A 21948-nucleotide genomic window follows, 5' to 3' on the forward strand; every position below is an offset into this window, starting at 1 on the left:
AGTCGTATTTCTAGTTGTGTTTAATTTTAATCGTTAACTAACTAGGTAGTAAGTGATGTATCTTTACTTTCAAAGTGAATTAAATTTTTTCTTTATTTCACGCAATCTTATTTGGCCTGACAATATTAAAGAAAACAAAAAGTACAACTTATCCTATTTATAAGGCAACTTATAATTATAATTGCAATGGTATTAATTCAAGATATATTAAAATTGTATCTCAAATTGAGATTGAGATTCTCAATTGAGAAGTGATTTCTTATGGAAGTAGTAGTTTTATGGAAACGTCTTCACAAACGAGATAGTCGTTTGTGAAGACTTTTATAATTAGAATATCTAGTGGTTGAAACAATATTTATTATCAGGCAAATCACGTAGGGTTAAAAAAAAAAGAATTTGTTAGAAACTAGAACTGTAGTGTAAAAGTACAAAAAATATGAAAGTATTATCCTTTTTCTGCTACAGCCAAAAACCAAGTATTCAAAAGTCATAAACAAGAACTTGGCGGTAGACACAAGCTTCTCACCTCAAACGAAACTGTTAATTGTCAATGTCAAAGTCATAATTGTTTATGACATTTGATGGTTTGATGCCAACAAGCGGTATATTTTGCGTGTGATTTAAATTTTTAGTCTAAAACTGAGTCCTAATTTATAACATTGGGTAAATTACTCTATTTGCAACATCATGCTCGGTTTTTCTAACGCCGGAATTCCTGATAAATCATGGCAGCCGCCCATTGCTGTGTTAGAAACAACGTAAGACTGCTACTATTTAATAAACTTGTGATTTAGGTTATACCAAGTTCTAGAATTTACTAACATTTATTTTCTTTGTTGTCTAACGAAACAAATTTACTATTTTCAGTATGGGCCCGGTAGTTGTGGAGATGTACTGGAAGCACGCGCCAGTAACATGTCGAAATTTTATGGAATTGGTTCGCCGCGGTTACTACAACAATACGAAATTCCACAGAGTCATAAGGGATTTCATGATACAAGGCGGTGATCCTACTGGTACGGGGAAAGGCGGACAATCTATATACGGACCGACGTTTGATGATGAGATAGCTTCAGACTTGAAGCACACAGGTGCTGGGATATTGTCCATGGCGAATGCTGGGCCCGACTCCAATGGGTCGCAGTTCTTTATTACGTTGGCTCCTACGCAGTGGCTTGATGGAAAACACGCAGTCTTTGGAAGAGTGCAGTCTGGGATGGCTGTTGTGAAGAGAATAGGATTAGTTGAGTGTGATAAAAACGATTGTCCGGTTGATGATGTCAAAATAGATAAGGCTTACATCCCTAAGTAGAAAGAACTGTTTTCAAAGTTTGGACTTCAGTATTTAGTGCTAGGCTAAGTTAATTTCACGCTTCTACTCAAATATGTGGTACATTATTGTTATTTACTGAACAAAATACAATTCAAATGTTGCTCAAAGTTTTCATAGTTATTGTAACGAGTTTTTAACTAAAACTGTCTTACAAATGAGATGTTACATACACATAGTTAAGTATACATCATCATTATTTCAGCTACAGGACATTCTCTGCTGAACATATGCCTCCCGCAATTACTTCCAACCGGCCTATCCAGATAGTCCAAGGCATATCCGGTTAATTAGGCCTTGATTGATTGGCCTAATATTGCTATACCAAAACAAACTGAAATTCTAACTAAATGAATTTGTTTGAATATAAATGTTTATTTTTTCATAACTAAATAGTAGCATGTAAATAACTGTTTGTATTGTTGTATTGGATTGTTTAGTGTTGTAAGTGTGAATTATAAGGAGAAGTGAATAATATTTTGATGATTGAAATATGTATGTATGTACCATAAAACGGGGTGAATAGAATTTGAGGAATGAATAGGTACAGAAGACGGGTTACTAAATTTTGGGAAAATATTCTAACATCTAACAACCCATTCCTGTGTCTATTCACCCCATTTGACTAAATGTATGAAATAATAGTGTATTTTCCTAGAACAACTTTTAAGATGACTTTATAATGCCGGTTGCATGCTGTCCTTAAGGTGAATGTTCCGAGCTCTTCATGGCTCGTTTCCCGATAGATGGCGCTGAATTGAACATTTTCAGTTTTATGTTGTTTTGAGTGTCATTGGAACAATATTAAGTAACAGAAATAGTAATGCGAAAATCAGGCATCCCACTTTATCGGAATTAGTCAAATTATCGCCTCAAAACCCATCCGATTTGCCATAAAAGCGAAATATTAATATCCAACTCTGTTTACAGTCATTTATACACACATAGACATAGCGCCTACTTTAAAATCAACCTTTCTTCAAAATTAACCACTAGATGGCGTGCATTTAAAAGTTAATAGGCTGGTACCTGTAGAAATTATGTCTTGGGGATTAGGAACTAAAGAACACCATCTGATGCTATTATGTTCTAAAAATAAAAGGTATAAGTAGTGTTATATTTAGGTACTAAATAGCATAAAACAAAGTCGTTTTCTCTGTCCCTATATCCATATGTATGCTTTCTACACTAAGGATTTTGATGCTGTTTCTTTTAATCGATAGAGTGATTAAAGAGGAAGGTTTATATGTATAATACATGTATATTATAGTAGGGAAACTGATAATTTTGCACCCGTGCGAAAACGGGGCGGGTCACTAGTTTGGGAATAAAATGAATGTCAAGAATGCAATGTAAGACAGTTTTATTTTATTATCTTATACATTATTTAATAGAATGTATATACTAACCTGCAATTATTACAAGTATTTATGTGACATGAATGCTTGATACGTGACTGATTATTAAAAAATAATCTCATTCAAAATAATAATTCAAAACTATAATTCATAAACAAGGCAACCAGAATAATAGATTGCAATCAAAGCAGAAAAATGTTTGAGAATATCTAAGCATCCATAATCACTATACTACATAAGGAAATAAAAAAGCAACAACTTTCCTTTTTGTTTTTCAGAAACCTTAAAATAGGTCAATGTATTCATATCACATTATGAACATTATGTTCATTACGACGAGTACACCATTTCAGTTTTCTGACATCAAAAAAAACATGACTGTAAACATTGATAATGTAGATTCTAAACACACTACTATAATAGTACAATAAAAAAACATTTGTCGTGTTGTTTTCACTCATCCTTCCTCATTATTGCCTGGAAACTACCGCTACACAGCTGCTGCGAAAGAAAATTACTATAATTAGTATATTTTGTGTTTAACTTTTGATGTGGATGAAAACAATATCCCACAAGAAAAAAATATAATATAGATTGAAATCAATGGAAATCATAAAATAAAATAAAAAAAAATTGTGTACCTTTCATACCTAGGTATACATTTCGCATTTTTTTGAACATGTCTCAAAACTATTTCTGGCAGAATACATTCTTTAAAAAAGTGTATTAACTTTGGCATCATATTGCTGATAAAGTCATTATATTATCTCGACAAACTTCTATAACAGTCAAAGGTTCATTGACTGAAATAAAACATATGAAGTAGCATTTATCCATGTTACTGACACGCATTTGTCCTTGAACCTGAAATAGATTTAATATTATAGTAAGAAGATGCTAAAATAAATTATAAAGTGGACATGCAATAGAATTTACTTGATAGTAATATTCATGCTTTTTATTCATAACTAGCTTTTGCCCGCGACTTCGTTCGCGTGGAATAGTGACTTCCGGCAAATTTTTGGTTTTAACCACATAGTTCCCATAGCTATAGGCTGATGATGATGATGATGATGATGAGTTCCCGATCTCGCGGGATCTTTTCAAAAATGAGATGTGGAAGATATTCCAGGGAACTCTTCAAAAATCAACATAATGAGCTCTGCGTTTGAATTAAATAGATGTATACTCACTTAGGGCATTGAAAAAATAGTTTAAAAACGGACTTTAACTAAAGAAATATTATAATCTTTCCGAACTTAAGATGAAAACTAACTTAAAACTAAAGAAAGCTACGAATTACGAATTTATAACAATTAAAAAAGAAATTATATTAGAACCTATTTTTTTTTTTTTTTTTTGTAACGCGATGGAAATCCTCATGGACTTCCCACGCCGTGGGGACGACGGAGGGGTGTGCCGGACTCTTACCGGCTAAAACCACCGCGGTGTTCCTCCACTGCCTGTGGCCGTGATCCGGGCTGCCCTCACGGATTCACCGCACCCGGCAGGCTTCGACCTACCGCTCGTTCGCGGCAGGTCCCGCCACGTTAGCGGCCCTGGGAGGCTGCTTCCCTTCCTCGAGTAGCGCGCGTGGAACACTACGCTAACGCCTACTCTCGCCTATACAGCGGACGTCTGACTCCCCCAGTCAGTCGCCCGCAGGCCTTTCCTATGGAGGTCGTAGATCGGCTGCCGCCTCACGGCGCTGACGATTGGCGCGTCTACGGCGGGAGGGAAAAGATCTTGATTCCCTCTCCCTTTCAGCCGCTTCCTTTGCCAACATGACTTGTTCACAGAAGGAAGCGACTCCGTCCCATGCACTCTCACTGTTGACCATAGCTTGTATAACAGTCGACAGTGAGAGGTCTGTCCCGCCGAGGACTGCAATGAGTTCACGGCGCGGCTCTGCCCATGCAGAACATTCTTCGAGCGTATGCCGCGCCGTATCCTCCAAACCACCATCACAGTGATGACACACCGATGTCTGCTTCCGGCCTATGCGACACAAGTACTTTCCAAAGCAGCCATGTCCGGAAAGTACCTGTGTTAACCGGAAGGTTAGGACACCATGTCCTCTGCCGATCCACGCCTCCATGACGGGACTTACTGCCGCTATAATGGCGTGCCCTGCACTAGGTTGCGCAAGTCGTGTTTTCCACTCCGTTATTGTGTCACAACGGAGTTCAGTCCTTCGTGCCTCAAGAACTCGAGGTGGATATCGCTCGCCCCGAGCAGCCAGCTCCCCGCGCCACCTATATAGTGATGCGAGAGCCTTTGCTTCCAAGTCCCAGGGTGGAGATCCAGCTAAGAGGCTAGCAGCCTCGAAGGAGATCGTGCGGTAACCCCTTATGACTCTGATGGCCATCGCGCGCTGCGAACTTCGCAGTAAAGCGACATTGGGCGCCGTCAGTCCATCCGCCCAAACTGGTGACCCGTAGAGGGCCATTGACCGCACGATCCCCATGTATAGCCACCGGCAAGATGTATTGGGATTCCCCAAATTGGGAAGCAACCGCGAAAGCGCCGCTGCTGCTCCCCTCAATTTGGGAACCAGTTGTCGGAGGTGGGGTCCGAAGTTCCAACGACTGTCAAGGACCAGACCAAGATATTTCATTGTCGAATTGACTGCGATACGAACCCCTCCAACCACAATGTGTGAACCTGCCGGTGGACCCCGCCGAGCCCTATGGAAGCAAATGGCCTCAGATTTATTAAGGGCCACCTCCAGCCCCAGACGCCGGATCCTTGACACGACTTGCGCAACACCTGCCGTCGCCAGTAGCGCAGCGTCACGGTAACTCTTCCCGCGTGCCGTTACCAGTGTATCGTCCGCATAGCACGTAACTACAACGCCGTGCAGAAGAGCACCACGAAGTACCCAGTCATACCCGATGTTCCACAGGAGCGGTCCCAGGACCGATCCCTGTGGAACACCGGTCGATACCTCTCGCCGACCCCATGTGTGAGCACCCGGGTAGATTATTGCCCTCTCCGATAGGTAGGCCTCGACTGTGCGGCGCAGGTAGGCAGGCACTCCATGATACCGCAGCGCTTCCTTGATACAGCTCCAGGGCAAGGTGTTGAACGCATTAGCGATGTCTAAAGACACCGCCAAGACCACCTCACCCCGGGACACAGCTTCATTCGCCAAGGTCTTTACTTGCATAATGGCATCCACAGTCGAGCGCCCTTGACGGAATCCAAACTGGTTGTCTGCCAAATCTGGCCCTTCTAATGACAGGTGTTTGACGAGGCGGTCAGTGATGATCCGCTCGAACAGCTTGCCTACCTCGTCCAGCAGTACGATGGGCCGATAGGCAGACGGAGAGTCAGCCGGGCGTCCTGCTTTCCTGATCAGAACCAGCTTTCCAGATTTCCATTGCTGTGGAAACCGTCCCTGTTCCAGACATGCGCTCATTAGACTTCGCAGTCGAGGCCCGAGTGCCTCCATTGCCAGAACCCATGCCCGACCAGGAATTCCGTCGGGCCCTGGGGCGGTATTTTTTGCCTTGAGCCGAAGCACTGCCGTTTTTAGTTCGACCTGGGTAACCTCGGGTATTTCAACATCTCTCACGGTGGGCGCCGACGGCGGAGCCATAGGTGGTGGTATGTGAGCTTCTCCAGCCGGAAAAAGGGCACTCACAATATTTTGCAGTAGTTCCGGCCGCAAACTCTGGGTTAATGGAGGCGCCCACGGGCGAAGCTTACCCCGGACAGCGAGGTATGGGCGTCCCCACGGGTCCCGATTCAGTGCAGCAAGTTGCTGCTTGCGGGCCTCGGCCTTGGCCCGCACAATGGCAATTTTGAGTTCCTTTTTCGCCGCCCTATAGGCATCATAAAGATCCGCCTCGACGATGTCCGCGTCCGGTGCGCGGCGCCGTCTCCTCCGATATCTGGCGTACTGACGCCTCGCCGCCATGCAAGCAGCACGAAGGTGCTCGATGTCTTGAGACCACCAATACACTTGAGTACGCGGGGGCAGTGTTCGATGCCGAGGCATCGCCGCATCACAAATGTGTGTCATCGCCGTCTGGAACCACTTAGTTTCTACGTTAATGTCATTAGGCCTATCTGGTGCAGACACCCAAGCTTGGACGATGGCGGCTTCACGGAGTAGTTCTCGTTTGAGCTTCTTCAGCGCCCACCGTGGACCAACCTCAACAGGAGCCACTGGATCTGGGCCGGGCGAGGTCTGCGCAGAGACGTCAAATCGGATGTAGCGATGATCTGATAGCGTCTCTACCTCCTCTAGAACTCGCCAATTCTGAACCCGTCGTGCTACAGCTGGGGTAGCAAACGTGAGGTCTACTATCGATCCCCCCCGCATTCGCACGCACGTGTTAATGGAACCCCTGTTGAGTAGGGTTAACCCATTCTCAATGGCCCACTCCTCGACCTCTTCACCTCGAGCGTTGGTTGCTGGTGATCCCCAAGCCACTGATTTGGCATTAAAATCACCAAGGACTAATACGGGGCGAGGATGATTGCGACAGATGATTATGCCCAACTCGGTTAAGAAGCTCTCGAATTCAGCAAGAGGTTTGTTCGGAGAGAAGTAAATACCAATAACCACTATCTCTCCAAACAACGCCGCGACATAACCTCGTCCCTTGACGACTTCTTCAAATGTCGGGGAACCCACTGCAGTCCGCGAAATTAACGTCACCAAGCCATCTACGTCGCAAATCCAGTCGTCCCTGTCCGGTACAAACCACGGCTCAGCGACCACCGCAAGATTTATCGACCACTGCGTCATGCTCTGAATCAGCAGATCTTGAGCCCGAGCGCAGTGGTTTATATTAGTTTGAAGGACGCGCAGAGCCATTACTGACAATCCATGTTTTGGGTTCTCTCCGCAGGCTGCTCAACTGCAGCAACAACAGGTTGTGTTGACTGCGTAGTTGCTCTCGAGGCAGAGGGCCCACCCTTCTTCTTCCCCTCTTCTTAACAGTTTCGGCACATGTCTTACTGTCTACGCGGTGGTCTGCTGGTCTGCCCACCGCTTCGCACTTGGGGCAGTGCGGTGGTGCGTCACAGGTACTGGCTTTGTGACCAGGCTTTCCGCAGTGGTAGCACAGATCACCAACATTGATGCTGTGAGTGCATTTAACGCCTACGTGTCCCTCTTCCAGACATCTATAACATCGGCTAGGTCTTGGCTCAAGGAACTTGACTTGAGCCGAAACCCACCCCACTAGCACCTTTTGCCCAGAGGCTAATTTCTTTGCTGCAGCGACCGGGCAAGAGACCACAACTGAACGCATTCCCCTGCGACCCGGAGACATTTCCCCTAACTTAATTTGGTCAGTGGAACACTCTCCGTATCGTGCAACTGCATCCCGTACTTCATCAGAGGTCACTGAGTCGTCTAGACCCGACAATCGTACATTTACGCTAATGCTGGGTCTAGACACTTTGATGTCGTCTGATTGAAAAGCCGTGCGAAGCTTTTCTGCGAGAGCATCAGCTTTAGGGCCACTGGACGCTCCTGGAATTTGTAACAGGCGAGCACCTGTGGCTGTTTCGCGGAAGCGGATGCCGTCTATTCCCAGCTCCTCAAGTTTAATATTACTCTTTGCCATAGTTAAGACAGAAGCATAAGAGATTCCCTTTTCCTCCGCTCCGGGCTGCAGTGTAATCATCACCGCCGTAGAACGCGGAAGACGCAGCCTTCGCTTTTTGGCCTGTGTGGCCTGCACTGCAGCTTTTTGTGCCTTCTTATTCGCCTTTTTGGCTTTTTGCTTGGCCCCTACAGTCTCCCAGCCATCATCCTTCTGCTGTGAAGCCACTAGAGCCGCAGTTGTGGCCCCAGGACTAGGATGTTTTTTCTTCTTCTTCTTTTTTTTCTTCTTCTTTTGCTTGGTTGCAGCGGCAACTTGAGGAGACGGTGTTTCTTTCGCCGTCACCAACGCATCCTCCTCAGTTTGAGCACCTTCGAGCTCAGGACTTGCCTCCGTCACTACTACTTTTGCTGCTTTCGCTGCGTAAGTTGACAATGATGTTGATGCCCGTGGCATTACCTTGTCTACTCCCAGCGGTGGCCGTAGTAGTCTGCCCTCAATAACAGAGAAGCGAGACGCAAGGCTCGATATCTCCGTTCTAAGGAGTCGAATAGCCTTTGTCTCCTCAGATGAAGATAGACGCGCTGGTGGTGGAGGTCCAGCTTCGTCTTTTCTATGATTGAAGAGCTCCTTGCGAAGCTCTCCAAGCTCTTTCAATAGTTCCGCCATTTGTGCTTCTAAGCGAGCGTTTGCAGCCTCTAGGCGAGCGTTGGCGGCCTCGAGGCGTCTGACCTCTTCACTTGAGGTGCGCTCTAACAACTCCTGGGCAACCTCGGTTATAGAAGCCGCCGCCTCTTTAAGGGCCTTCTGTGATGTCCCCTTTAGGCCCTTAGATAGTCTTGCAACTTCCTTAATGGCGCCTACAGCATTTTGAATCCGACCGTCTAGTTGTCTGGCTGGTAGGTCCTCAACTTCTATTACAGAAGAGAGAGAAGACTCTGAAAGCCCGGAAACCCGGCCGGTGTTAACCTTCCGAGTTTTTTCAACAACAGCTGCTTCCTCTTTTGCCAGCCGTTCCTCTTTTTCAGCAGCTTTTTTAGCAGCTGCCAACTCCTTCCTCGCCTTTGCTAAGCCAACGTATTTGCCTGTCGTCGGCGGGCGTCCCCTGCCCCTCTTCGAGGTAGTATTTGACCTGACAGTCGAAACCGCTAGATCACCTTCTCCGTCACCGCTAGAGCCTGCTTCTGACTCTGAGTGAGACTCCCGTCTCGGCCTCTTGAGCCACCTCGAAATATCGGGGCGACTCTCATCCATCTCCACTGATTCAATAGAAGCCAAAGTGTCAGCATCTGACACCATGGCAATCTCCTCCACTCTCTCCTCCTCTATTCTCTCCTTCTCTACGTCATTTTTATTATTATTAATTTTTAAATCTTCCATACTGTTCCCACGAGTAGTAAGGAAATAAAAGTCCATCTGAGCAGAGCCTTATACTCAGATAAGCCTATATACAACCGGGTGCGGCAGGTGCCCGGAGGTTGAAGTGCTCGCGGCCTGGTTTTTTCCCCAACCGACCATTCACCCCTCACCACACTTCTGAGCTTAGGTTGTAGGGATAGGGACCGGGCAATTAAGCCAAGTCCCGACGACGGCGGCATTAGACATGCCTCCGCCCCGCTATCCAGCCACCCTGGCTTAGCGAGACCCGTCGCTATTTGCACCTCCGAGAAGGAGCAAACGTTCGCCGCACCAGTGCGCCTGCACTGGCACGACGTTCGGGCCGAACGGTGATCTGTGTCAGATCTGCCCACTAATGCCGTGACATAAGTAGACCCGTCGCCCCTTGAGTAAGTGCCAGATCTAAATGCACTGTACTTTAACAAGTACCTGCAATAGATTTGCACGACTCCATGATTTTTTAGAGAGGTTTTCTTCCTCGTGACCTATCTTGCCACGTGGGCAGAGCTGGGCCTCCGTCCCTCTCAATGAGGATTACGGATTGTCCGACGGTGACTAATATCACAATGACGAGCCATAAATGACTAGTCAACAACGCCGCACTGAATCGCGTCCCCACCATGGGGAGCGATACGCCGTCTGGTTTTGGTCCGTGCCAGATTGATACCGGTACCGCGCATATCTGCGCGGCATTCCCCTATCCGCCACCTGGGGACACGCCCGGTAGGAGACCAGAAACTCCCTCGGGATATTAGAACCTATCCTTTATGCTATAATAACCAAGCTTAAACTAAATAATTTAAAAGAAACGACTTAAATCTAATCTAATTAATTTATAAATTAGACTTACAATTTTATTAAAAAAAAACTAACTACAGTAACTACTAATAATCGATATCAAACTAAACCTACGTTAAAAAGTTTAACCAGAAAACCAGGAAAACCCAATAAATAAACTTATTAATTGACAAATACAACGAAACCAATTTAGAATATACGAAACAGCAGGACCACTACAGACAAATAATCATACGACTGATAATACACATTTTCTACAATAGTACCGAAGCGCTCGGCCGATACCCAACCAAATAATTGTAACAAAACCATAGCGCAATCTATTTCGATCCCAACGCCATCTATCGAGGATAAAGACAACTTGGATTATTTATTTATACTCCGTTCGGGCATTTTCTTTGTACTAAAGGTTTAATTATATTGATATAATTTTTTACATACCTTTTTACTATTTGTTAACTTTTTTTCGACGAATTAAAACAATAACATGAACCGAAGTCGTGTAACGATCGACATAGAATTATCTATACTCTGTTAGAGCGTTTTCTTTGTACTAAAAGTTGTATTATGTTATATTTTTCATTGCTTTTTACTATTTTGTAAAAACAAATTTCCAATGAATTAAAACAATAACATGAACTGAACAATTGTAATTACACCATTGCGCGATCAACGCCATCTATCTACGGAGTATAGGATCAGCCCGACATTGTTCAATTCCGTACTATAAGTACGAAATTGAACAATAGATGGCGCTGTATGTCCGGAATAATTTTTTTTTTTTTCTAATTTTTATATTATTTTTATTTTTATTTTTATTTTATTTTTATTTTTATTTTTATTTTTATTTTATTTTTATTTTATTTTTATTTTTATTTTATTTTTATTTTTATTTTATTTTTAATTTATTTTTATTTTATTTTTATTTTATTTTATTTTTATTTTATTTTTATTTTATTTTTATTTTATTTTTATTTTATTTTATTTTTATTTTATTTTTATTTTTATTTTTATTTTATTTTTATTTTATTTTATTTTTATTTTATTTTTATTTTATTTTATTTTATTTTATTTTATTTTATTTTATTTTATTTTATTTTATTTTATTTTATTTTTATTTTATTTTTATTTTATTTTTTGATTTTTGAAATAAAAATATATCTATATCCTTTCTAAGGTTCTAAACTATATCTGTACCAAATTTCAACCAAATCCGTCAAATAGTTGCGGAGATTAATGGTATAAGCATAGAATGTTCGACGTGATTCTTTGATTTGACATAACTTTTTTATTTATGAACCGATTGATATGAAACAAACACTAAATGTAAATTTAAGCATCCCACAATATATTCGTGAAAACCGCATCCAACTCGGATCAGCTGTTTCTGAGATTAGCGCGCACAGACGAACAGACAAACAGACAAACAGACAAAAAAAAAGTTAATTACATTTTTGGGTTCGACATCGACATAACAATAACCCCTGCTATTTTTTTTATTTTTATTTTCAATGTACAGACAGCACTTTTCTACGATTTTATTATATGTATAGACTAGAACATTATTATCCAATGATAGAGCAAAATTGAAAGGAAATCGTTTTTCTTGGTATGGTCATGTGAAGAAGAGGGATGAAACGCTTATTACTAAAAGAGTTCTAAGTTTACATGTAGATGGCTCAACAACTGATGACTCTATACGTACTTGAAAACTAAAGTTTGTTTACAATGAAGCTGGCCACAACTTGAGTTATAATTTACAGGTTTACTATCTTGTCGTCCACATGTATCCAACTGAATGCGCTTTTCACTCGTTTTGACGATTTACGGGCGCCTGAATATTCGTGGCGTTGATACGCCAGCTTTCTCGTAGGACCCCGACATAGTAGGTACCTAGATGTAAACGGAATCCGAAATACACAAAAACTAATTATATAAGTACAAGACAATATTATGTTACTTTTATAAACTCAGTACCTATTCGCATAAAATTGAAACGAAATTATAACAAAACCAGATCAAATCGCTTGTAATTGCAGCAAAATATCCATACCATAGATAAAACAGAATTTATTAAATACGTTCCAAAATTCAGAAAAATTATAGCAATAAAATTTTACTTACCCAAATTATGATATAACATCAATTGAAAAATCGCTGCAGAACAACCATAATAAAATCATAAAATGATATTACATAATTATACTCTATTTACTATAACATTAGAAATTTAAAGATACTTGTTTTACCGTCCGTTCAACTGATTTTGAGTGTATCGGAACGCGCGGGATTCATGTAGCAGACGCAATATAATGTGACAAATAATACTAATGTTTGTCCGTCCAAAGTTATTTGTATTACTAATCTGAGAAAACAATATAATATCGATCGGTGATTTCTAATATGAGGATTTTAGTTAGTAATAGCCAGCTAAACTCACGGGCTGACTTGCTAATATTTATTAGTTGGTAGGTATTTTTATTTTGAAATAAAATTACTTACTTATAAACAACATATACTACAATACTTTGCAATAATCATATTAAATTGGAAAGAAATACATACAAGAAATATTACTTCGAATCAATGAATTTTCATTGATCAAAAACATACAAGAAATTCCGCGCGTAAAGCCTAGCGTAATGCTACGCAAACTCTTAGTCTTCGAAATGTATTTTATTTCAAGTCAACCATCTGATGGTACTAAATAAGTTTGGCAACGTGTCAAAAGTCATGTTCGACGGAACGGCAACATCGTATTTTGTCTACGAACGAATTTAAAATGTTTTATTGTTGCCAGTGACAATAATAATAACTAACGCTAACATTTTTTTCACACACGACCACAATGTTTTATATTTTCGTTTACGATAGTTAGTTTTAAATTATTGTAATGTTTTTTAATGAAAAAAACTATTGTTATAAAATTAGTAATGATTCTTCAAATTTACATTATCGGGTGCACGCCATCTAGCGTTTAATATTATAACCTATCCAGACATTCCGATATGTTTGATTGTCAAATTGCACTAACACTACTACACTAGTAAAAGAAATGCCAAATTTTTCACGGTTTTCATGACTGTTTTTCTCCATATATAATGCGAATTATTTACCAAAAAGTTATATGCAGATTCTTGACCGTACAAAAGTGATAAAGTGATTAGTTTTGTGCAAAAAGTGTCTATGTACGGAGAGTATACCGTGAACGAAAAATGTATGAAAAGGCGATCGGAACATTCACCTTAATGGAATATTAACTGAAATAAACATTCTATTTCAGATATTGGGCTTAGTTTTTTACTTTTATTGTTAAATTATATTTATATACTTGTATACTCCTGCCTTTTAAAAATAAAAGTTGTTAATTATCCACTCTTTACTAGGCAATTGTAGAATAAGTCGAATAGAGGGGAACTTGTTTATGATTTAATTGGAATAGTTTCGATTTTTACTTTGACCTGTTGCAACATGGTTTGCATTTTGATTCTATTCTGAGAATTTTGAAAATGTAAGAATTTATTAAAACTTTTATGCATTTAACTTGCCATAATACCAAACGGTGAAAAGTGGGTGTACATTGTATCAATTGTATGTACATTTTGTGCCTGCCCCTCTGGGACAAAAGGTGAGATAATACTGATGTGAAATTTTTACCTATGCTAGATGTACATTAAAATATGTAAATAACTAAGTGTACAGGAATCTATGTATCAGAAACCAACTGGTGGTTGTGTCTGATCTGTCCCAATTCCATCTCCCATATTCCATCACATCATACATGCCCAGAGGTACCTACTTCTCACCCTTCTAACTACTACCTTTACCAATTCATTTTATTCAATAAGCACTTTACAGTTACTTAAGTGATTAATTCGTTTAATCACTTAAGTTACTAATAATTGCTGGCAAGAAGATAAAGAGGGCTGGTTTCAAACGACAAGGGCAAGGAAATTTCCAAGGACCCAGCGGCCTTGCAATGTCCACGTCTACATTGCATGATATTAATTATCTAGACACACGGCAGTGTGTCACCTGCCGTGGGTTATATTACACGAACCATTTCGGGCCAAGTTCGACCCACCTATAACTCAAAATCTATTTTATCTACGCATATGAAATTTCTAGTATCTGTCGAGATCTACTTACTTATCTAAAATACAAAATTTCATTAATGTACCTACTGTAGGTCTTGAGATATTGACGTCAGAAAATCGCTATTTTTACTATACACTCACTGACTGACTCACTCACTCATCAAAAACCTAGACCACTTCCAATGGTCGTATTGACTTGAAATTTGGCATGGAGGTAGGTCTTCAGGTCAAGGTAAAGGAAAAAATCTGAAAATGGCCAAGTGTGAGTCAGTTTTAAAAATAATGAAGGTCTAAATTCATACCCCTAAGGAACTAAAACAAAAAAATTATCTATATCTTCCAATGGTCGTACCGACCTAAAATTCTTTACGAAGGTTTGTATTTAGTCAAAGTAAAGTAAAATAAGAAAAAAAGAAAATAAACCTTACAAAAATAAATGAAATCCCACCCAAAACATAAATGTGAAAGGCTGCCAAGTTCGATAATATTGGAATGCTTCGCCTATAAAAGAAGTGAGATCTAAATAAAGACCAAGTTCCATACACAGACCTCAGTTAAAAATGATATAACTTGGCACGTTTTAATAGAAAATTATATACTTGACTCATTGCGTTTAGTAGGTTTATAACAAAGTGTGTGAAAACTTGCCAACTTGTTATATCATTTTTAACTGAGGTCTGTGTATGGAACTTGGTCTTTATTTAGATCTCACTTCTTTTATAGGCGAAGCATTCCAATATTATCGAACTTGGCAGCCTTTCACATTTATGTTTTGGGTGGGATTATAATTAACTAGCAAACCCGGCGAACTCCGTTTCGCCACCAATGATTTCCTCTGTTTTCCTGCTTTTGTCTTGAATTTTTCCTGAATTTTCTTTGCTATAAACCTCACGCAGCCCGAGACCTTTCCAACGAATGCAAAACCGTGGAAATTGGTTCGTGCGTTCTGGAGTTATAGCGTCAGGAAGGAAAACCCGACTTATTTTTATATAATAGAGATTATGTAAGTAAAAGAAAATTTAATATGAATAAGATATTCGCCGTGGCCGATGGTGGCGGCAGAGTAGACGGAATTGTCCCGCCTAATTCTTCCCGCGGGTGTCGAAGTCGGAGACGGGACGTGAGTTAGCAGTTATTTGGATCGCCAACCGAACAACCAGGCGTGGAGATTAGTCTCGACCCCTCTTTGACAGAGAAGGCCCATACGAGTCCGACTGTAGGCTATCACGGGCTGTGTATGTATGTAAAGTAAAATGTTTCAAAACTTTCTTGATAATCATTTTAATAAAAGGTTGGTTAGTGCCTACCATAAAAGAATAAATTGAACTTATTTATTGGGTTTTAATTTCTTTTGTTATATTATTAGGTATTAAATTCTACAAGTACATTTTGAAAATAATTCACCTAACTCATTATTTATTCTTTCTGACTTTTATACACAAAACTATCATCATCACAGTTGATTACATTGACAAGCATACATGAAATTAAAATTCACACACACAACTGTAAACTGGATAAGCAATGGAGCCAAATTGAAGATTATAATGATTATCATCACTGAGTGACACTTGCTGCTTAGCAAGCAATACATTAGCAAACTAAGTATAATGTTCATTGTTCAGTCTGCTAAGTTTTTACAAATACTAGTCCTTGTAGAGATTAAAAAACCATTTACTTTTAACTTTGCATAAAGTTTATGATTGTATCTCCAAATTACAATTACTCTCCTTTCTAACACTTGACAAATGATAGTTGTAAAGAAATGAAACAACCAAGATATTTAGTACTTAAAATTAATTTATTGGACGGATTACATGTCGATTTCAAATGCAATATTCGAGAAATGCTTGATTCTACATCACTAAAAATACCAGTTCATTTATATAAAGATTAAACTTACATTTCTAATAAGTCTACATATATATAATTATTGTTAGACATACAAAGTGACAGTCATTTTCAGATTTTATATTTATTATAAGACACACAACTAGTGTGCAGAGTGCATAATTGCAATTAATATATACCTATTCTATGTAAAATATTACCCTAATTCACTATAAGGCAGAAGAGATAGATATATTGTAACAGTGTATTTAATATAAAAATGTCTATTACTATAAACTCAACACTATGTTGGTATAACATGGATATAATAATAAAATTTAAAAATAATTTGATTAATTGCATTAAACCAATAAAATAAAGTCTACAGTTACTTTAGTTGGACGGGATCTTGAACTTGAAACAACTTATTAACAAAAAAATAGTAACCAGAGGTAAAATAAAGTGTATATAAACTGGGAATGTAGATAATAAGTACCTAATGTACTTCAAAATACTGATTTCCTAATTGACACAAGTAAAATTGATTTATTTAGCTTATTGCATGCATTGTCACGTCTAATCTAATGATACATGAGGAATGTCAATAAAAATTTGTAGAAAATGCAATTAAGTAATTAAGCATATGACACTTTTTGTTCATATGCATCATCCTCATTCCAATATTCTTGGTCAGCCATTGTAGTGTGACGGAGCTTGCACCAGCGTGCTCCAAATCTTAGAATTAATATGATAACCATCAGTACAAACATAGAGAGAACTGCTACTGCAGGATAAAGCATTAAGAATGCCATTCTAAATGTCACTCTCCCTCTTGTGCAACTCCAAGTACTCCTGGGAAGAAGTCAGTGGCTGTTGGGACACTGACGGCGGAACACTGTGTTTGTGGATGTCACGGTACTCTTCACTGTCGTCACCGTAAGGATGTACGTAGTGTACTTGTTGAAAGTTGCTCTCGAGCTCCGTGAAGTCTAGAGGTGGCTGCTTGTGTGGAGTCGCCGACCAGATTGACACGATCCAGCGGTTACCTGTAAAGCACAATTAAATATGTTTAACTAAAATATTTGGTTAGTTTTTAGGAGTTTAATCAGGGGGTTCAACTTTGCTGGTTCTGAGATATATTGAATAAGATCTTATTCATTATTCCAACAAGACATAGAGAATACAGGGACATAAATAAGTTTGTGTGTTTTATTGTAGCTTGAAGTTACCCAATGATTGTGTAATCTCATCTGTCGAGATATGACAACAATCATTGAAGCATAATACTATTGAATGCTAGGATAACATCAATGATATAAGTTTGTTAGTGATGTCTACACATAATTACTATGAAGTTTCAAACATTTACACATTGGAAAGTGACATTATCTGATTGGTTACAAAGTAAAGCTCACCTGTATGTCTGTCCAGCCAGTACTCAGAGTACCTGGAACAGCAGCACACCACGTTCAGTATGATCAGAAAGCCGAGAATCACCGAGCAGATAGCAATGGCAATGTAAAACGGCGTGAAATCACCAACTTTCGAGACAATCGGGTTTATAGGCTTGTACGTCCCGTTCCCTGTAAAGTAAGTGTTAATTTCAAGTGCCGACATTCTTTACAAACTGGTGCCCACCTGTTGAAGAAAAAATTTCAGTCAAGAACCAATATTGAGACCTGTTTTTGTGCGAGGACGACCGCGCCTAAAGCCCAACAACGGTTGAAAATGTAGGGCGTGGTGAGTACCAAACACAATAAAATTCCACAAGTTATCAACCAATTGTGTTACCTACGTTCAAGTTTAATCAATTTAAATATCGTAATTGAGTTCTGAATACAGTTTTCTTTGATAAAATTAGAAATTCAAACAAATATACATGTAAACTTACCGTTTCACAAAGCGTCATTTGATTCCACACCCACAGATTAAAACGGTAAAGTCTAGTCTATTTTGACGTTGTCATTGTCACATTTGTTATTGTTACAAACGTTGTATGAGGGAATAATGGCAACATTATAAAGAATTATTTTTCATAACTTTAAAAATATTATGCATTAAAATACATAAATATTTTAATAAATAATGGCAGATTTCTGATTTATCTAGGCATGCTTTTCGTAGTCACCATTATAAAGGTGCTCATTTTTTACCTATTTGTCATGTCTCGCCGACTCAGGTGCCCTAAACAAGACTCTTTGGCCATGTTGTTCGTTACACGCCCACGCTGTATTACGCTGGATGAAGCGATGAAGATAGCTGACTTTTATCTAACTGACTTCCCAAAAAAAGTGGAGATAATTATTTGGATTGTAAGCAAGGACGTTGAAAAAACTTGGATGTATGGTTCTTTTTATTTATAGGTGAAAATAATTATTCTATGGTATTTTTTCCCACAGCACTTGCGCTAATTATGTGCCTGTCTGTAACGAACAAGGGATTACGGCTTCGATTCCTAGATATTACAAAGTGCTTATTGCTAGCGATTTTCGAAATTTTCTCAGTCTCATGGAGTTTGGAATTGTACCCAGTAATAAAACCCCTAGGGCTCCCGACCCTACATATGAATAATAACATGATGAAAATTATTGCAAACAACAAGATAATGCCTAATGTGGGAAAATGAAATATCAAACATGTAGTGTATTTAAACCTTTTTATTTCAGTAATATTTTTAAAATTACGCAACAATTTTTAGTGCCTATTTCCCTTATTAAATGTATGTACCTACGATATGTACCAATATGTAGGTACATTATACGTACATTGCATTTTACACACGAAATTATACTTATTGATTATGATTAGAATGTTATTGGATTACGTTATATATATACCTACACCCTACACATACAAAGGTATCATACAACATACCTTGTAGAAATAAATAACAAACAACGTAAAATAGAAATGTTTTCGGACAAATAAAACATCCCTTTTTATTTCATGTCTAACATTGTGCTTTTTTCCATTTTTGTGTGTCCAATTGTCCATTTGTCAGGTGGCAAAGGCCTCCACCAATCTGCTCAATTCTGGCCTTCCTATGGCCATTCTACTGATTCTACGCTAAGTGATCACCGCGTCTTGTCTAATGTTATCGTGTCACCTTCTTTGTGGAATGCTTCTGTTTGCATTCCATGGGTACCATTGCGCGGCTATTTTACTCCATTCATCCAACCTCTGACCATGTAGCCACTCCATTTCCAATGTTATCCTCTTACTTTGAGAGTAATGTCTTTTACCTTAGTTTGTCTTCTAGTTTGATCCCAGTCATACTCCTTTCCATGGCATGTTGACATACGGAGAGTTTATTTGTTACTGTGTTAGTTAAAGCCCATGTTACACTACCGTATGATTGTAATTACGGGCACAATGTAGGTATGTCACCGGAAAATAACAAGATCCGTAAGTTTATCAATTTTCGTAGGATTCTAAACGGGAGATAAATTGTAATATTTTAAGTCCACAGTTTCGTAAATTGATAAACTTACTGAACTCAGTCGTAAAATAATAAGTAAGTAGTAACCAAACGCTACGCGCGATCTGATTGGTTGACTGTCACGTGTCACTTCTCCTACCATTTGTGTGTTTTATAAGTGTATTCCTGTATTTTAGCTAGTAACTGTTAAATAGCTTATTGAAACAGATAATAAAAAACTCAACACATTACATCTGTGCCAGAGAGGAACCAGGTATTGTTGTTTCCAATTTATAGTTTGTCAAGTCTGATTTTACCAAAGTCTATGGACACAAACATTGCCACTATGAACATTGACCAATCAGAGAGCAGTGTGTTATTTTACGTATTTCAAAGATTCGTATATTTAAAAGAGTTTCTGTCATTGGTCGAACCATATTATAAAATCTTACGAATCTTAGATATCCGTTAGTTTATAAATGTACCATATGAGGTCGGAAATTGATAAGTTTACAAAAATGTGGACGTGAAATATTACAATTTATCTCCTGTTTAGAATCCTACAAAACTTTATAAACTTCGTAGTAGATTGATAAACGTACGGATCTTGTTATTTTCCGGTGACATATTCATTCTCCGGCAAGTCTCTCTTTTTCGTTTGTGTTGTTTTTGTATAGTTGAGTGCAATATCGACGCTGGAAAGGCAAAATGTATTAAGCGCCACTTTGGTCGAAAATGAGTTATATATACCGTTGGAATCGCCTGATTTTTCTCTTTCGAATGGTCTATGTCTCGCCTTAATTTGAGCACTTTGATGGCGGTTAATACACCGGTGATTTTAGACTTTTTCGTATATTTTTTTGTTTTAAATCCATTCATTTTTTTACTTTGGCTCATAAAGCGTACATGATAGTAACAAACTATTGATAAGTCATTTATACCTGCTTAAGTTTACAACTAGATTGGTTTTAAATCTCTTTACCTTTCCATTTTTCTAAAAAGTAACGCAATAAGACATTTTACAGATTGGCAATTATTATAAAATCTAAACATAAGTCAATATACTTGTAAATAAAATATATGTTTTTTGCGTTTAAAACATTTTACTTTTCTGCATGTTACAATTATTTGGACGTTAAAACAATTTTATCCAAAACATTTTATTACTAAAATGGTTGATAATACAATTTTACCTGAAGCTATTCTAATGTGTTTGTAGCACTTAAATTAATTTACCGAATGTAAAATTAATTGCATTTGTGAGTTAACCCTCCCAAAAAAGATTGATAAATACCAAACTATGGTGGTTAGACGGTAGTTCAAGACTGTAATTCACCGAGACCGCGGCTGTTAATCAGGGCCGAGAGCGTTGCGCGGGCGCTTCAGTCACCCATGCGCTGTCGACGAGGGAGTTCACGCTCGCTGTCGCAATACACTGTTCGTAAACATGAGGAGTACCTTAGTTTGCAAACGTGTAATGCCAAAAAGAATTTACCAGATACTGATATAGAAGATGTTGATATAGAAGATTTTTAATTTTCCAAAATGTGTTTTTTTTTTATTATTATATCGTCACGCTCTTTATCCCCGAAGGGATAGGCAGCGGGGCACATTATGCCACGTAACGCCACTGTATAATGTACACCCACTTTTCACAATTTATGTTGTAAGTCCCATGCTCGAGGTGGCACTTCATAAGTCCGAGGCCATGTGTTTTTATGGCCGCGGGAATGCGCCACCTCCGGGTGGGTTCCAGATCATGGCAGGAGGGGTTTCCATCGGCATCGAGGTGACGATGAAGTACCTGGGACTCGTCCTCGACAGTCGGTGGAAATTCGAGGAACATTTCCGACGTTTGGCTCCCAAGTTGGAACGGACGGGGGCTGCCCTAAAGCGGCTCCTACCCAACCTTGGGGGACCAAACGCCTCCTGCCGGAGGTTGTACGCGGGGATTGTGCGGTCCATGGCCCTCTATGGGGCCCCGGTGTGGGCACCAAATTTAAGGCGACGACCAGCTCGCGCGCTGGTTTCATCCCAGAGGGTCATGGCCATTCGGATGATCCGTGGGTACCGCACGATCTCCGGGGAGGCGGCTAACCTCCTTGCCGGATTACCGCCGTGGGATCTGGAGGCGAAAGTTCTCGCGGACGTATAT

The 21948-nt window shown here is 39.4% G+C and overlaps 3 protein-coding genes across 6 annotated transcripts; 1 reads left to right on the top strand and 2 right to left on the bottom strand.

The window, feature by feature from the left end:
- Positions 1-557: 557 nt before the first annotated feature.
- LOC118262029 (peptidyl-prolyl cis-trans isomerase-like 1) lies at positions 558-2681 on the top strand. The gene is made up of 2 exons (XM_035573130.2): positions 558-758; positions 868-2681. Exons 1-2 carry the CDS (start codon positions 688-690, stop codon positions 1310-1312), a joined length of 516 nt encoding a protein of 171 aa, XP_035429023.1. The 5' UTR covers positions 558-687; the 3' UTR covers positions 1313-2681.
- On the bottom strand, positions 2677-17187 carry LOC118262773 (uncharacterized). 4 transcript variants are annotated; one of them, XM_050704025.1, is made up of 4 exons: positions 12573-17187; positions 12154-12341; positions 3339-3552; positions 2677-3186 (listed from the first exon to the last, which is right to left on the bottom strand). In XM_050704025.1, exon 1 carries the CDS (start codon positions 17185-17187, stop codon positions 17011-17013), a length of 177 nt encoding a protein of 58 aa, XP_050559982.1. In that variant the 3' UTR covers positions 2677-3186; positions 3339-3552; positions 12154-12341; positions 12573-17010. The 4 variants fall into 4 exon arrangements, with proteins under 4 accessions (XP_050559982.1, XP_050559980.1, XP_050559981.1 ...); XM_050704023.1 differs by having other exon boundaries at positions 2677-3189; XM_050704024.1 differs by having other exon boundaries at positions 3330-3552.
- A 1-nt stretch (position 17188) lies between these two features.
- LOC118262764 (uncharacterized) lies at positions 17189-18374 on the bottom strand. Its single transcript, XM_035574362.2, has 3 exons — positions 18267-18374; positions 17791-18013; positions 17189-17421 (listed from the first exon to the last, which is right to left on the bottom strand). Exons 2-3 carry the CDS (start codon positions 17990-17992, stop codon positions 17189-17191), a joined length of 435 nt encoding a protein of 144 aa, XP_035430255.1. The 5' UTR covers positions 17993-18013; positions 18267-18374.
- Between the last annotated feature and the right edge of the window lie 3574 nt (positions 18375-21948).

Source organism: Spodoptera frugiperda, chromosome 25, assembly GCF_023101765.2.
Source record: "Spodoptera frugiperda isolate SF20-4 chromosome 25, AGI-APGP_CSIRO_Sfru_2.0, whole genome shotgun sequence".
Classification (NCBI taxonomy): Eukaryota; Metazoa; Arthropoda; class Insecta; order Lepidoptera; family Noctuidae; genus Spodoptera; species Spodoptera frugiperda.